General features: G+C 38.9%; 1 protein-coding gene and 1 long non-coding RNA gene across 11 annotated transcripts in view; one reads left to right on the top strand and one right to left on the bottom strand.

The window, feature by feature from the left end:
- LOC103909189 (uncharacterized) lies at window positions 1–1,854 on the top strand. 8 transcript variants are annotated; one of them, XR_012394832.1, is made up of 6 exons: window positions 1–223; window positions 821–886; window positions 1,038–1,054; window positions 1,166–1,242; window positions 1,405–1,454; window positions 1,725–1,854. It is a non-coding gene; the product is annotated as an uncharacterized lncRNA (long non-coding RNA). The 8 variants fall into 8 exon arrangements; XR_012394831.1 differs by having other exon boundaries at window positions 1,038–1,086; XR_012394830.1 differs by having other exon boundaries at window positions 818–886.
- Window positions 1,855–4,094: 2,240 nt separating this feature from the next.
- sp4 (sp4 transcription factor) overlaps window positions 4,095–17,002 on the bottom strand; it is a 42,964-nt gene continuing 30,056 nt past the window's right edge. For 2 of the 3 annotated variants that reach the window (XM_073930619.1, XM_073930620.1), the window contains exons 3-6: window positions 15,441–16,848; window positions 12,414–12,606; window positions 9,655–9,854; window positions 4,095–7,053 (exon numbers count right to left, since the gene is read on the bottom strand). In XM_073930619.1, coding sequence (XP_073786720.1) covers window positions 6,803–7,053; window positions 9,655–9,854; window positions 12,414–12,606; window positions 15,441–16,848 — 2,052 coding nt within the window. In that variant the 3' untranslated portion in view covers window positions 4,095–6,802. 3 annotated transcript variants of the gene reach the window in all.

Genomic DNA, 17,002 nt, shown 5'->3' with positions numbered 1-17,002 from the left:
CTACAACGTTGTACCAACCTTGCAAAAAGGTTGAGGATTCTACGTTGTTGCTAAACGTTGTCACAACGATGACATAAGGTTGCCATTTAAACATCACGAGGGCCGCATACTTTAGGTTGTGCTTGGGTGGCGTGGACGACCACTGTACAACATTTACTGGTCACAGCTGAATCAGTTTAAATTTCAACAAGCCGTCGTCTCATTCATCAACGACCGAGGAGACGTGAGTATTGTTTTATTTCTTCTTGCTAAATAAGATACGTAAATCGTGAATATTCAAACAAACCTACGATTTCGACAACAATCTGTTCCAACATTACACACACACAAAAGCCGTAATGAAGTTATTACGAGCGAGTAACATTTCAGCATTCCGTTCACGGACGGCAACAACATTAAAATCATTATGTTAAATCTTTCGATAAAACATTTCCTGATTATTTACCTACGCTTAGTCTTTAGTCAAATGGAAAATAATGTTTTTGAAGTTCAGTTTTTTCCATATCCATAGTGATCAGTCTGATACTTTATCACACGAGCCGATCCACTTTTTACAAAACACACAAAATAACTTTTAAATACAAAACATCTCTGTGCAGTTTGCGTCCCGTTAAAGGAACAGTTCACTCAAAAATGATATGTACTCACGAATTATTTGCCCTGTAAATAATAGCCTAAGTGATTCCAAACCTTTAAGTTTCTTTATTCTATTGAACACTAAAGACTGTAAGCATTTGCTTTCATAGTAGGAAAACACTATGGAATTAAATAGTTACAGTTTTCCAGCTTTATTTAATACATCTTTTTTATTGTTTAGCAGAAAAAAAGCTAAATAAGTTTGGATCAAATAAAGGATGAGGCTAAATGGCAGAATTGTCAGTTTTGGGTGAGCTATCCCTATAAGTTAAAGTATATAAGTTGATGTTCATATGCCTGATTAATATAGATATTAATAAAAAGGTCTGCTAGTCTAAATTTCTATTTTGATTTATCTTTTGATGTTTTATTTAAAACCCACTCTTTTCTTTGCTCAACAGGCTATTTTCACATGGAGGTAATCTTCTATTGATAATTTCTGGATTTTAAGTATGTGTAAGTTGCATAAAACTCTATTGTTTAACCACTCACTGTTGTTTTCAAATTACTTATGTAACTTGTCTTTCAGAATTTTTTCAGCTGTTGAATTCACCTCAGATCAGTGTTGCTGTAATTCCTGATCTATGGAAAGAATAATTGAATGAGGTAAGAAGTATACTACTCTATTTACTATCATAATAAATGTAGTATCGTTACCTAAAACAGCATGTTCATAATGTGGAAAATAGATCATGCTTATGAAAAATTACTTTATTATTTTGTACAGCTGTTATTGAAATGACACTAATTTTAACATTCCATTTACAGCGAGCAACGCCACAACTATAGGACCTCTTCTTTCTCTTCTCATAATTTAAGTAAGTATTGGGAGACTAACTCTGACTTCTGTTAACTCAAACCTGTTTTCCCTGTATCTCTAAATTCATTTAATTGTATGTAATTTTGGTATATGATATATTAAAGCAATAAAATAAAGTAGGCTACATAATTACTCACTGGAGATTTTATATGTAATGAAATTACAATAAATGTCTGAAACTTCAATAACTTGCTAGTCATAGTTGTTTCCATCTGTCCTCTCTTGTTCACTGCCTATTTTGACTTGTGTCTGCTGTGGATCTCTGAAGCTGGATTATCTGTTGGATTTGTTTCTTCCTCTGACTGCTTTCTCCATACCAACAACTACGACTGGTCTTCAGCTGCGCTCCCCGGTCTGCTGTATTCTCCAGTCCAGAGCTTCACTGCCCAGTGTCTGAATTTTAATTTATATATTTATTTATATGTATATTTACATTTTAATGATTTCTTGTTTGCTTTTCTTGTTTGTTTACCCTTTAGTTTAATTATATATATATATATATATATATATATATATATATATATATATATATATATATATATATATATATAATCTAAACATATACTCTAAACATATACTGTTTGCTTATAATTAGATGTGTACTGTATGTATTAAATGTTGTGAAATATATAATAAAAAGTTTGATTATATTCATTTGTGTGTTATTTTAAACACTTTAAAGTTTACACATGCAATTGTTAAATTAAATAGGAAAAATAAATGAACAATATTTCATATTAAGCAATACTGGAAAAGAATTGCTGCTTATCCTGTATTCTAGGCAGTATTGATAAACTGCCACAAAAAATATTAATACAAGTAGTAAGAACGCCGCCTCGCGGTTGCTGAATGTCGCACGACAACGTTGCTACAGCCTTCTCACGTCTTACATTTCTACGTTGTGACAATGTAGCGAGCACGTAAGCGGCAACGTTGCCTTTGAAAAAATACAACGTTGTGCAGACATCGCTACAACGTAACTGTGTTTGTTGGGAACTCACTGTGAGAGTTTGCGCGCCAAATTATTTCCCGCGTCTTGACCACAAGATGGCGTCTAGAGCTTGTAAATTTCAAATTGCAATGTTTTTAAATTAAATAAACGTTTGTATACAAGACAGAAACCAAAATCCTTCCTTTCGATACTAATAGAGATTGTGAATTTTCCTCACGGCAAGTTACTGTCGGCCATGTTTGACAAACGCGAGAGAGCACTAATGTAAACCACTGGAAATCACAACAGAGGAAAAACGGCAGTTTTAAAGTAATATCTCTTGAAACATCTCACAAACACGCAAAATAGGCTAACGTTAATATTTAAGTACATAAACGCTGTTTGCATGTCGGAAAAGCTGAAAACATGCGTTTTGTATCCCCCTAACGTTACTGAAAAATAACCAGCCTAGGCTGGTTGCTGGTTTTAGCTGGTCGACCAGTCTGGTTTTAGAGGGGTTTTTGCCATTTCCAACCTGGTCTTAGCAAGTCAGGGTGGGAGATGTTGGGCTGTTTCAAAACCGCCCAAATTTTCTCTAGCCACCTATGTCATTTTCTGCAACTATGTCCAGCTTAAACCAGGATGGTCATGCTGGGTTTATTTGGTCATTTGCAGCCTGGCCAGGAAAGACAAGGCTGGAAATTACTGGAAACCAGCCTGGAAATGGCTGAAACCCCTCTAAAACCTGGCTGGTCAACCAGCTAAAACCAACCAACCAGCCTTGACTGGTTTAAGCTGTTTTTTTTTCAGCAGGGCCAGCAGTGAAGTGTAACTCAAGAAGCCGAGAAGAAAACATTTCCATATGATTTTCTTCATTATTTGTATTGCGAGCACAGTACTTTGCAGCTTGTTGATCAGTGCACGTGACGCAAAATCAATGGAAATCAATAGGAATCAGGCTTGTTCTAAATATATACCTTGTTCTGTGTAGACAGCTCACTAACTTCATTCACTCCATCAAGTCAACTATATTAGTGGACTTTTGTATAGAATAGTGAATGAGGGGCAGTTTTGTATACAGCACTGTAAAAAATGCAGGGTTGCACACAATTTGTTCATGCATGTGCCAGCACAAATTCATTAAGTTAACCTAACTAAATTCATACATCAACATAAAACAATTAATTTTCCTCCAAAAATCCATAGAATTGTTTTTGTTTCAGCTTATTTTAACTAAGTAATTTGAAGCTTCTTCATTCATTCATTCATTTATTCATTCATTCTCTTGTCGGCTTAGTCCCTTTATTAATCCGGGGTCGCCACAGCGGAATGAACCGCCAACTTATCCAGCAAGTTTTTACGCACCAGATGCCCTTCCAGCTGCAACCCATCTCTGGGAAACATCCACACACACACACTCATACATTACGGACAATTTAGCCTACCCAATTCACCTGTACCACATGTCTTTGGACTGTGGGGGAAACCGGAGCACCCGGAGGAAACCCACGCGAAGGCAGGGAGAACATGCAAACTCCACACAGAAACACCAACTGAGCCGAGGTTCGAACCAGCAACCTTTTGTATATCCTGATTTTGTCGAGATCTATACATTCCTAGGGCAACAAGGGTTGAGCTTATGATAAAAAGGACGGAGTCATATTAAAACCTAAGCATAGACTGAAATAAAGACTTAGACATGGAGTATTTAAGACAGAATTACTCACTTTAATTTCAAGTGTTATGCAGGCAAAGATTTATTCTTTTTTTTCCTCTTTTTGTTTTTTTTTTACCCATTAACATAACACGCTTGTACAAAGTTATTTTAAAAATATCAATAAACTGCAGCCTTTCAGGCTAACCTGGCAAAAAACCCATTATCAAATGCCATGAGGACAAAGGAACATCTTAGAAAAATGATTTACAAATGAGGTGTCACTAGAAAATATTAAAGAAAAAAAATCGGTCGCCACAGAAAATATTACCAAAAACATCTATTTATAATTGTTTGGTATCAACCATTTCTTTTGAAGCTTTTTTTTCCCCATTTCAAACACGTCATGGTGCGAAACGTCATAAATTAAAAGCCATGGTTTTACTTCTAAAAAGGACCACGTTTAGAAATAACAGATCGTTACTAAATAGAGATCGTTAGCGGAAATGAACCATGCAGCACGTCATCTCTGCATTAACAGCGCACAATATACATTAGCAAATACTAATAGAAGGATAAATAATAAATTAGACACACACATACACACACACACACACACTCACACACAGGTGGCATGTACTCGTGCTGTGTGGGAACCAAAAATGGGCCTAAGAATGAAACGAAAACCAGAGCGGGAGAACATAAAACTCACAAATAAGAACGCCACATTACAGATTTCTGAACATCAAACTCATCGAAGAGGCTTCAGGGTGTGTTTTTTTCCACTCTGACATGACCTGGGAACGGTGTTACACCGAAATCTGCCCCCCTTCTGTTGAAAAACCTGTTCTGATGAAGCTACAATCAAATAACATCAGCATATGCTTGGGTTATATGTGACCTTTTAAACCTGTATTTGTAGGGACGGTACATTTAAGTGAGACTTTGTGTACTTTACTTTTTGTATTTGATACTTTCAAGACTATAATATGGACTAAATATAAACACAAAACCTAAATATCTTGAATAAAAGCTGACATACAATATAAATGACAGAGTTTAATAGTAATAAAGTAGACTACCTTAATGGGACGTTTTCTTAACGCAATTTCTGTAGGTCAGTTGGACAAAAATGAATTTAAATTCGAGGCCAACGTTTTAAATAATGATATTAAGCACACATTGAAGTCTCGATTCAATTTTTAAATCAATTTGCACCATTTATGAAACTTCAAAGTGTACTTTAATATCAATATATAATCAATATGCAATGAATATAATTCAATCTAAACCTACAGAAATAGCTTTAAGTAAATGTCCCATTATGGTAGCCTACTTAATTACTATTGAATTCTCTTGTTTATATTTGTTGTCAGCTTTTATTCAAGATTTTTTTTGGTTTTGTGTTTATATTTTGTCCATATTATAGTCTTGAAAGTATCGAATACAAAAAGTAAAGTACACAAAGTCCCATATAAATGTACCGTCCCTACAAATACAGGTTTACAAGGCCACATATAAACCAAAATAGAGTTATTATTTGATTGCAAGTTCATCAGAGCAGGCTTTCCAGCAGAGGAAGTCAGATTTACATAGGGTCTGTGCATGGGACGGGGTCGAATCTCTTTGGAGGACGCACGAAAGTCAACAGGAGGACACTTTATTGACATGGGTCTGGAGGATCTTGACCTGGGCTGAATTGGATCATCGTGCTCCAAACATGGCCACAGTGTTCACCATCGTATATATAGAAGAAAAAAAAAAAAGATGAAAATGCGGTCACCTGGGCACTACTGCACACGAAAAAACATGTCTGAAAAACAGCCCCGCGTCCCCCTAAAGACCCAGCCGTAACGTAGTGGTACTGCAGTGTTTGTTAAGGCATCGGAGTACAGTTTATATGACTTGAGATAAGAGAGAACTTCTCTAGGTGTTTTTTTTCTTCTTCTTCAAACCTATTCTACCCCTCGGTAATGTAAACATGGTTTTACAAAGATTGTCTTTATAGTATTGCTTTCATTTGTTTTAGAAAGCTAGATTGTTTTTTTTATTATTATTTTTTTTGTTTTTTAATTTCTAAACTGGAATGCATTGTTTGTAAATCTAATGTGCTTTTCTTTAAATAGCCCGTCTCTAGGATCTCCTACATAAAAGTTCAAAATCTGCACACGATGAATCATCGAACGCCAAATATATAGATATATATGTATATATATAGGTATCATTCTGTACGCGAGGCTGTGATTGGCTGACGCTTCGCGATGCTCCAATCAGAAACGCCGTTGCTTTTATTTAGCTTGTGCTGAGGCTCTAAATGTGTACTATCTGTTAGCTAAGCCTGATCGTATGCAAAAACCACAAACCAACGAGATCCTCGTCCCAGACTGTAAATTCAATCCATAACCACTTTGAAAACATACATATATATCATTTTTGTGCATAGCGACATTTTCAGGAGCATTAGGATACTTTTAGTACTTCTTGTGCTACTCGAAATAATTCAAACACCGCTCGTTTATCGCTCATGTTACGTCTCTTAACAGCTCATACTATTTCCATATTTCCTTTAGATTGTTATCATAATATTTGATAGTATTAAATTTCCATATGAAAAAAAACTAATCGAGTACGCTCAAACAGCGGTCCATCGTCGATAGAAAAAGAATGAAGAACGTAAAATCGACATATATAAACAAACAAACAATATCATGGTGCTTTAAGCCAATAATCTTTTTTTTTTTTTTTTTTTTTGGAGGGAAAACTACTCAAACTCCTCCTCTAAATTGTTTGAAGTGGTGGGCGTGGCCGGGTTGGAATCATGTGAGAGCGTCGCCACTGTAACGATCCTCGGCGAGCCCAACACCTCATCCACCTCCTCCTCCATCTCGTCTGTGGTGATGATGGTAAGAGCTGCTCCACCTTTCTTGTTTTGGTGGGTTTTGATGTGCTTTGACAGGTGGTCGCTCCGCATGAACCTCTTGGAGCATTCGGGACACTCGAACCTCTTCTCACCTGATTAGAACCAAGAAAATTGTTCATTTGATCAGATTTGAGCAAGAAACGTCACTACTTCTAGAAATTAAGACTAACTATTGGCAGTATAAACCAGATATTAGGGGGGTGCTATTGTAACGGAGGCCAGCTAGTGTGTGCTGTGCAGGTAAACCTCACTCCTCTAAAGGTGCCCTTAGCGACAGAAGCTAGGGGCCATGGTCTTTAGCCTCCTTGGTAGAGCAACTGACTCCCATGCGGAAGATCGCTGGTTCGATACCAGCTCGGAGCAGGTTGGGTTGGGTAGTGTAGGACCAGTGGGGTTACATTGGTGCCGTGACCCGGATGGGATTGAGGTTTAGGGGGGTGAGTGTAACGGAGGCCAGCTAGTGTGTGCTGTGCAAGTAAACCTCATTCCCATGCAGAAGGTCGCCGGGTTGATACCAGCTCGGAGTGGGTTGGGTAGTGTAGGACCGGTGGGGTTACATTGGTGCCGTGACCCGGATGGGAGTGAGGTTTAGGGGGGTGAGTGTAACGGAGGCCAGCTAAGTGTGTGCTGTGCAGGTAAACCTCACTCCCATGCGGAAGGTCGCCGGATTGATACCAGCTCGGAGCGGGTTGGGTGGCGTAGGACCGGCGGGGTTACACGATTAATTCAGATTCGATTTCGAATAAAGAGAGATAAAGTGATTATTGAGTCATATCCCGCCACCTTTTCCAGCAGTATGCATTTGTTCCACAGGAAAAGCTCAGTTTCACAAGAAAATTAGTAAAAGCATCTATTGTACTGTGACTTTTGCAGTATGGGACACGCTTCATTTATTGACCTGTATTCAATTTATTCATGTTTTTTAAAGCACGAAAGGGAGCGCATGCTGTTGTGTGGGCGTGGCCATTTTAAGGTAAGGCACTTTAATGCTGAAATACGTGCAAAAATGTGTCAAAATATGGCGTTTGGTGATTACTCCCATTAACCCCTGTTTGTTCTGAAGAAATAACTGAACATACAGAGTTAAGAATGAAACGGCATGTGAAAATGAAACTGCGTATGCAGTAAACTGATACTCTGTATGTGTGGAAAACTGTCAATGGAGATAAAAGAGATACTGTGTAAACTAGCAGTCACTTTTTAGACTTTTCTGGGAAAATTCCTGGTAAATTGACGTAAAGAGACCTTTTTTTTTAATTACAGGAAAATTTGTTCTGCCAATATACTGAAATGAGAAGTTACATTTAAAAGAGTATGAAAAACTATATTCAGAATACCTACTATATCAGGGAAGAATTTGAAGTGTGCATATGACGGCATGCTATTGCATGAGACCATGGGAGAGGATTTTATTAACGCAATTTATATTTGTTCATGTTAAAAACAATAAATCTTTTCTATTTGATTCGTTTATGTGACCTAAAATATTTATTTCAAATCAAAATATTATATCTGAAGTACTATATATATATATATATATATATATAAAACAATAGTGCTTCCTTGGTCTTATCCGTATTTCTTTGCACTTTAAACACACGTCGACCACAACAGGAAATAAAAAAACTGCAACTGCGTTAATTGCGTTAATATTTTTTAACGCCTTAAATATTTCAAATTAATCGCATGCGCTAACGCACTAATTTTGACAGCACTAATATATATATATATATATATATATATATATATATATATAAATATATATATATATATATATATATATATATATATATATATATATATATATATATATATATATATATAAAAATATATATATATTTTTTTACAATATGTCTGATAATATTTTATCTTCTGGAGAAAATCTTATTTGTTTTATTTCGGCTAGAATACAAGCTGTTTTTAATTTTTTAAACACCATTTTAGGGACAAAATTATTAGCCCTTTTAAGCAATATTTTTTCTCGATAATCTACAGAACAAACCATCGTTATACAATAACTTGCCTAATTACCCTTACTTGTCTTGTTAACCTAATTAACCTAGCTAAGCCTTTAAATGTCACTTTAAGCTGTATAGAAGATATCTTGAAAAATATCTAGTCAAATCTTATTTACTGTCATCATGGCAAAGAGAAAATAAATCAGTTATTAAAAATTAGTTATTAAAACTATTATGATTAGAAATGTGTTGATAAAATCTGCTCTCCATTAAACAGAAATTGGGGGAAAAATAAATAAGAGATCTAATAATTCAGGGGGGCTGATAATTCTGACTTCAACTGTATATATATATATATAATATTTATTTATTTTTAGTTTTAGTTTAAGATCAGCTTAAACTAAAACAGCTGCTACAATTCAAGTGAAAAAATCTATTTGCAATTTCATATTCAGATCTCTTCACATTGTTTTAATTGTTTTGTAAAACTAATCAAATTAAATAAAAATAAAAACTGAAGAATAAAAAAACTGATCACACCTGTTTCTTGTGAATTAAACGCAGTAACCAATCAGTTCACTTCTGACCCTGGTTGATAAAAACGCATTCATTTGTTTCATATGAAGTTGTTTCATCCTGCTGTGTGCATGTGTGTGACTTTAACGTCAGTTTCAGTCTTTGTGTGTGTGTGTGTGTGTGTGTGTGTGTGTGTGTGTGTGTGTGTGTGATTGTCACCTGTGTGTGTTCTGCGGTGCCGCTGCAGCTCGTCGCTCCGCGTGAAGCGTTTCCCACAGAAGATCCAGTTACAGACGAATGGTCGTTCTCCTGTGTGCCAGCGCAGGTGAGCCCTCAGGTGAGACGTTTTCCCATAAACCTTCCCACAACCCTCCATATGACACACATGCTGCTTCTTCTTTGACGGGTCGCTGTTGTTTCTGTCAGAATACAAAGGACGGATGATCAGAAAATGCTTTACCTTTTACAAAAATTAAAACCTATCGATGGAGGCGTCTTAATTTTATTAGTTATCAGTTAACAATGACCATCGATTAATTTTGCAAGCGATGCTTTTGTGAGAACTGCAGGAAAAGAGCATAACTGCTAATTCTCTTTCCTTATTCACCCGCAGTGCAACAAAAGAGCACGCACAAAATAAAGAAACCCAAAACTAAATTGTGTGTGAAAGAAGAACCTTATTTAATCCCTTCGTTTAATCCTTTTGTTTGCTTAAGTTTAAAGACACTAGCTGGGTCCCAAATGGCACACTATACACTATGCACTCATGCACTATGTACTTATGCACTTACACACTCAACAGGATAGTACATGTATGTAGTGTTGTCCCAAATGGCACACTAATGTTTTTTTACTAAGCGGAAATTCAAACCGTTTCCCTGATGGCGTTTGACGGTCGCCAAATCAGTGAAATAAACGACCGAATTATTAAATAATACCTGCCGTGAGTATAACCGCATTCACCATCGGGAGGCGCTATAATCACTCTCGTAGGAGAATTTTGCTTTCACCATCCAAAATAAATAAAAAGTTATCCAACATGTGCGCCCGATAGCTCCACCCCTTCCGCTACGTAAACAAACCTGCGGTCGTTGAGTGCGTGAAGTGTCCATCATTACACACTTCACTTTAGCGGCTGAATGAGTGCATCATCCGGGTAATTAAAGTGCTCTTATTATTTTTAGAGTTTTCAAATGTAAACGCACTGCTTACACTATTTATACTAGAAAATGGCGTAGAATAGTGCATAAGTATGCGATTTGGGACGCAGCTATAGTTCACCCAATAATGAAAATTCTGTCATCGTTTACTCACCGTTGTTTCTGAGTTTCTTTTTTTCTGTTGAACACAAAAGAAGATGTTTTGAAGAATGATGTAAACCTGTAATCATTGATAGTATTTGTTTGTCCAACTATGGGGGTCAGTGGTTACAGGATTTCAGCTTTCTTCGAAATATCTACCTTTGTGTTCAACATTTAATTCAAGTTTACTTGTACAGCGCTTTTTACTTTAATTATTCTTTCAAAGCAGCTTTAAAAAAGGGTGCACATTACAGTATTATAATCAAATTCAGAAAAAGTTAAGGTTATTAGTTACCATAACTTTATTATAACTAATTAACTAACTAATATATTTTAACTGTTAAAGTTATTATATAATAGCATAGTTAGCCTGCAGTTATCCGCTTGTTAAGTGTGACGTCACGCGAAGCGGCTTCCGGGTTCAAGCGCTCTATTCAACTGAATAGGGAGATTCATGAAATGGTAATAATAAACGTTTACAAAGCGATTTAATACTTTTGAAAATCACGATCGCAGTATATATGTCAATGCCTAATATCCGATGGACAGAAAGTCACAAATTTTTTATGAATTGTAAAATTTTTGGTATTTGTTATGCAGCAAGCCCAGAGATAGTTGTGTACACTATGATTTAATATAAAATTAACTTTAATGTGTGATAGGAATAAAACGTGATGATAAACGAATGATTTCTCCACTCAAATGAATGGCGGCTTGGACCCGGAAACAGTATTACATACGTCACCACTTAACAAGCGGATAGGTGATGTCTATAGCCCCTTTCACACAGTGATAGCGGTAAATATCTGGAAAATTTCCGGAACGACTTTACCGGTATATTCAAAAAAAGCTTTGTTCACACAGGCGAGGACGTTACGGAAATTTTCTGGAAAAGAGCATTCACACATCCATTCCAAAATACCGGTAAATTCTGACATCATTCACCACAAATGAGCTTTAAACGCTGCACTTGTATTTGTAAATTGTAAATTATACATTTGACTAAATTACAAACTCTGTGGATGATCAATATTGTGAACAACTTTCGCAGGATCACTTTCGCATGTCGAGATGTTCATAATATGTGCGTTTGCAGGCACAGGCACACGCAAAGCTTAAAGGTAAACAAACTACGGCTTATCATAAGCATCTAATCGATGATTATTTACACGGTTGGCATTAAGAAGAACATATAAACGTGATCTGACTAACTTCTAGCAGCTAAATGCGTCTGGAAAAATATTCAAAGGCTTTTATTCTCATAAACCGCGCAGACGTAAATGCGTCTGACTGTTGTGATTGGCTAAAGCAGACGTCTCACGTCAGAACGTTCTAGACGTGCACGCGCTTATTACGGTAATCTTCCTACTGCATTCACACAGCGCAGCATTCCGGCAAATTGCCGGTAATGTTACAACTTCTCTTTCCGGAAAATAGCCAGAACGAATTTACCGGCATTTTCAAAAAGGACCTGTTCACACAAACAACCTTTCCTGTATGTGTCTGTATGTATGAAAGGGGCTTATGTGTACATGTTCAGTAAAATTCAGAATAAAGCAACACATGAATGTTTGGCACCACTTGAGGGAGCGCAAATAGTGAGTAAATGTTCATTTTTAGGTGAGCTATCCCTTTAAAACTCTGATTTCCACTCCTCTTTTGCTGTGTCTGGCGTACCTGCCCTCTCCATCTCTGCAGTTGGGGCAGGAACAGGCCACCCTGCGCAGCCTCTTGCTGGGTTGACCCTCCTGATCGGACGGGCTCTGGACCTGCCCCATCTGCTCAGGACTCACAGCGTTGCTGATGTTCCCAACGGTCACCGTCACTGGAGCGGACTGAACTTTGACCCCATCCTGACCCTGCTGTTGACCTGTGGGGAGGATCCAGAAACAGCCACTGCTGATTACATCACTCTATGACCAGCAGACAGAAAAAATACTCAGCACAAGGACGTTAATGGATGTGGAATCAATTTTAGGATACAAAAGAAAAATCACTAGGTGTCATTTACAGCAGGGGTGGCCAAGCTTTTTCATATGAAGGGCCAAAAACCAAACTTGAGTGAGGCTAGCGGGCCGAAGGTTAATATAGTTATCATTGGTAATTTCCTCCTTTATTTATTAATATTTAAAAATAACTAGAAAACACTGCTTTATATTAAATAATACAGCTTCTTTTACATTTTATAATTAACTTATTACAGTAAAAACAAATCACACTTATAACAGAATGGAGATACTCTAGTTTTTGCCTTGATTTGCACGCTGATGTCTTCTGCATAGTCCTCTCTACCCATCGAGTGGCAGTATTTACATTTTTAAAATCTGATTAATTTACAACTTTAATTAAAAGCTTTAATTTCAGTTTGCTTTTTTTGTAGCTCAGCAATAAAACAAACAAATAAACAAAAAAAGGTTACGTCAAATTAGAAATAATGATCTCTTTTAAAGGCCTCCGCCCCAGCCCTCTCCATCATTCTGGGATGTTGGGCCAAATTGAATGTTAGAATGGGCCAACTTTGAGCATCTTAATAGATTTAGAGCTCAATAGTTAATAGTTAATAGTGGAGTTAAATGCATTTCTAGAAGAATCCGACCAAATGAATTGCTGGAGTAAACTTGCAAAGGCAAATAACAAAGAGTTTGAAATCTGACACTTCAAGAAGGATTTGGAAATAACATTCAGACTCTGACTCATACTAAATAAACGCCTTCATTTGCTGATTTACTTCATGAGAAATACAAAGTTGATGGAAAACAACTGCATTTCATGCTACTGTTCCAGTCCCTGTTTGGGGAGAATAGTTAAAATTTCAAATTAAATATCAAAATTAAATAGTTATAATAAAAATTATGTTTACATATTTAACCATTTTTAATATATGAGTAACAGTATATTGGTAATTGCTGAAAACATATCATATTTAGATTATATTTGACCAAAAAAATTAAGCAAAGTAAAAAATTGTATTTGAATGAGGCCAAGTTTTCTAACCACTATACTGTAATGCTCAATAGCATTTTTTAAGCACCCTCCCCAAAGAAAAAATATTTTTAAAATGTTTAAAAAAATATGATTTATTCAAGTATTTTTTTTGATTGATAACATATTTAAAATCTACGATAATTCTACACCAAATCATCCTAATGTTTGTCCAGTTTTAATGTAGTTGTGCTGCTATAAATGCAACATTTAAGTAACATTTGGAATATGAATATTCTTTTAAATAAATAACCATGTATAATATAATCTAATATTTTAGAAACAAAAAAATTCTATTTAAGAATTATTTTTATTTGTTAACATATTTAAAATGTACAGTATTTCAACAGCAAACCATCCTAATGTTTGTCCAGTTTTAATGTAGTTGTGCTTATGTACATGCAATAATTTTCAATATATTTTTTTACATTTTTAATTGCATTACCATTTGCAATATGGATATTAGTTTTTATAAATATCCATTTATAATATCCAATAATAATAATTCCTTACATGTATATAACGCATTGACACATTTTTGGAGGGAATCTCCATATCCACCACCAGTGTGCAGCATCCACCTGGATGATGTGACAGCAGTCACACACCACACACCAGCTTATTGGTGGAGAGCCAATTCTAATATGGGGATGGTTAAGAGGCAATGATGGACAGTGGGCAAATTTGGCCAGGATGCCAGGGTTAAACCTTGAAGGACATCCTAGGATTTTTAACGACCACAGAGTCGGGACCTCGGTTTAACGTCTCATCCGAAAGACAGCAGTATAGAGAGTCCCCCTTCACTATACTGGGGCATTAGGACCCACCACTTCCAGCAGCAACCTAGCTTTCCCATGTGGTCTCCCATCCAGGTACTGACCAGGCGCAGCCCTGCTTAGCGTCAGTGGGCGACCATGTGAGAGTTGCAGAGAGCTAGCAGCCGGCTAAAATCACCTCTGAGAGTAAAGCCTGGTTTATACTTCTGCATCAAGTGACCGGCGTAACTCACCGTGCAGGCAACGCGCGTGGCTGTGCATTTATACTTCTGCACGCTGTCTCTGTTGGTCTGCATTAACACTTCCGAAACGCTAGTGGGCAGTAAGGTGTAAATGTTCCTCTGTGTCGAGTTTCTTCGCTTCTGTTTTGCTTCTCCTGAACACTTCCTGGATGTACAAGTGGCTCAAACTCGCTCATTTTGAGGCAGGAACCGGCGGACGTGCAACAACTTTAACCATGAGGTAAACACAGAACAAAACTTTCCATCCGGAGCTCCTTCACGGGACTCCACACTTGTAAACAATCGCTCACGCCATTCGCGCGGCTCTCAGTCCCGCCCAGACTCGTCGGCGCTAGCAAGCCGACCAATCACAGAGCTTGCGCTACGCGGTTGCGACGTGTAGTTAAATTTTTTGAGAGGTGCACGTCAGTGATGCCGATGGCCACGGCGAAGGGCTATGCGTCAGCGCCGTAGCATACGCCGGCGTTTGATGCAGAAGTATAAATCAGCCTTATATAAAATATCGAAAATAAATAAACGAATCTCAAAAACATGCTTCACTGTCATTCTGTATACGCAAAAACAGTCCTAAAAAGGATTAATTTGCTTGCATATATGACCAAACACACACCTCGATTAAACATGAATCAAACATCAACTCCAGCCCTCCTGCTTTACATGAATACACAACTACCCTCTTCCGCAGGACTCCTGGAGGGTCTTACCTTGTACACCGGTGATGGTGAGCGGGACGCCCTGCACCTGCACTCCAGCCGCCCCCAGACCGGCAATGTTGACCGTCTGCACCCCTGAGCCCGCGGGCAGCTGCGCGGCGCTGAGCGTGATAGGTGAGCCTCCGAGCGTCAGCGGAGCAATCTGAGCAAACGTCCCACCGCCTGCGCTGGACGCCACCGGGGCGAGCGTCAGCTGCTGGGGCATGCCTGCGTTCTGCACCTGCACCGTCTGCCAGCTGATCTGCCCCGACGGCGTGAGCGTGGGCGTCCGGATCAGCACCTGCGCCGGGTTCTGGAAGGCCTGCAGCTGGAGGTTTTGCTGGACCGGCTGTAAAGTCTGCCCGGGCTGGATCTGTATGGAGCCCTGCACCACCTGCTGCTGCGGAGACTGGATCTGGATCTGCTGGAGCACCGGGTGGCCCACGATCTGGAACTGCTGGATTTGTCCGGCCTGCTCAGATGTGGATTGGAGGCCGTTGGATTGGGTTAAATCTGCTTCATTATCCTTTGGGCTCTCGGCGGACACCATGGACGTCGTAGATAGTCCATCAGCTGAAGTCACGACGACCGAATCGCTTCCTGTGGCGGTCGTGGTGGAGGTCGAACTCCCTGTGGAATCTGCTGTGCTTGTTGTGACCGTCGTGATCAGCTGGTTTCCATTGGAGATGCTGCCATCGCTGGATTGGAGAAGCTGAACAGAACCGCCGGCTCCTGCTACGTTATTGATCACCGGCAGAGCCAAAGTCACGCCGCCGAGGTTTATGGGTAATGTAGTCACCATTGGTGCTTGCGTACCCTGAATGGTCTGGAGCTGCAGAGGAAATGACGGCCTGATCTGAAGCGGGATGGTCTGGTTTTGGACGATGCTGGCGGATCCCGTCCTCTGTGGCGTGGCCAGAATGGCTTGGTTGTTTCCGGTGGAAATGAGCTGGATCTGTTCGGGCTGAACGCTTAAGGCTGCGGGGTTGCTGGGGCTTATTTGGATCTGCTGTCCGTCAGCGGTTTGAAGATGCGGGATGACCTGATACTGAATCCCGCCGGACGAGTTGGGCAGGTTCTGCACCTGTATGATCTGAAACTGCTGCTGCGCTGCATTATTAGAGCCGACGGCCTTGACTTTCCGGCCGGCTGCGGCTTCGCTGGACGCTGCATTAGCGCCAGCCTGTTGAATGCTGTCCTTGGTTGCGGTTGCAGGGGAGGTGGCGATGATCTGCCAGCCGTTTCCGGTGAGCTGTGCCGGGACCAGCTCCAGCTGCTGTGTGGGGTTCTGCAGCTGAAGCAGACCTTGGCTCGGGTCGATTATTATCTGCTGTTGTGCAGCCGCCTGACCCTCAGCGCCAACACCTCCGATTTTACTGCACGTCGCTGCAAGCAATGCAAGAGGAGACGGCTGTGCATCCTACACACACACACACACAAACAGCGAGATGTCAGTGTCAGCACATGTGGGCGGGTTCACAGGAAGAGTAAGTGTGTGTGTGCGTACGTGTGTGTGCACCACAGCCTCTCCATTTCCCGATTAAGGGCTCAAGAGAAACTCTTCATGACAAATA

This window comes from Danio rerio, chromosome 19 (genome assembly GCF_049306965.1).
Source record: "Danio rerio strain Tuebingen ecotype United States chromosome 19, GRCz12tu, whole genome shotgun sequence".
Taxonomy (NCBI): domain Eukaryota; kingdom Metazoa; phylum Chordata; class Actinopteri; order Cypriniformes; family Danionidae; genus Danio; species Danio rerio.
Note: the sequence above shows the minus strand (reverse complement) of the source record. Positions and strands in the feature narration are given on the sequence as shown.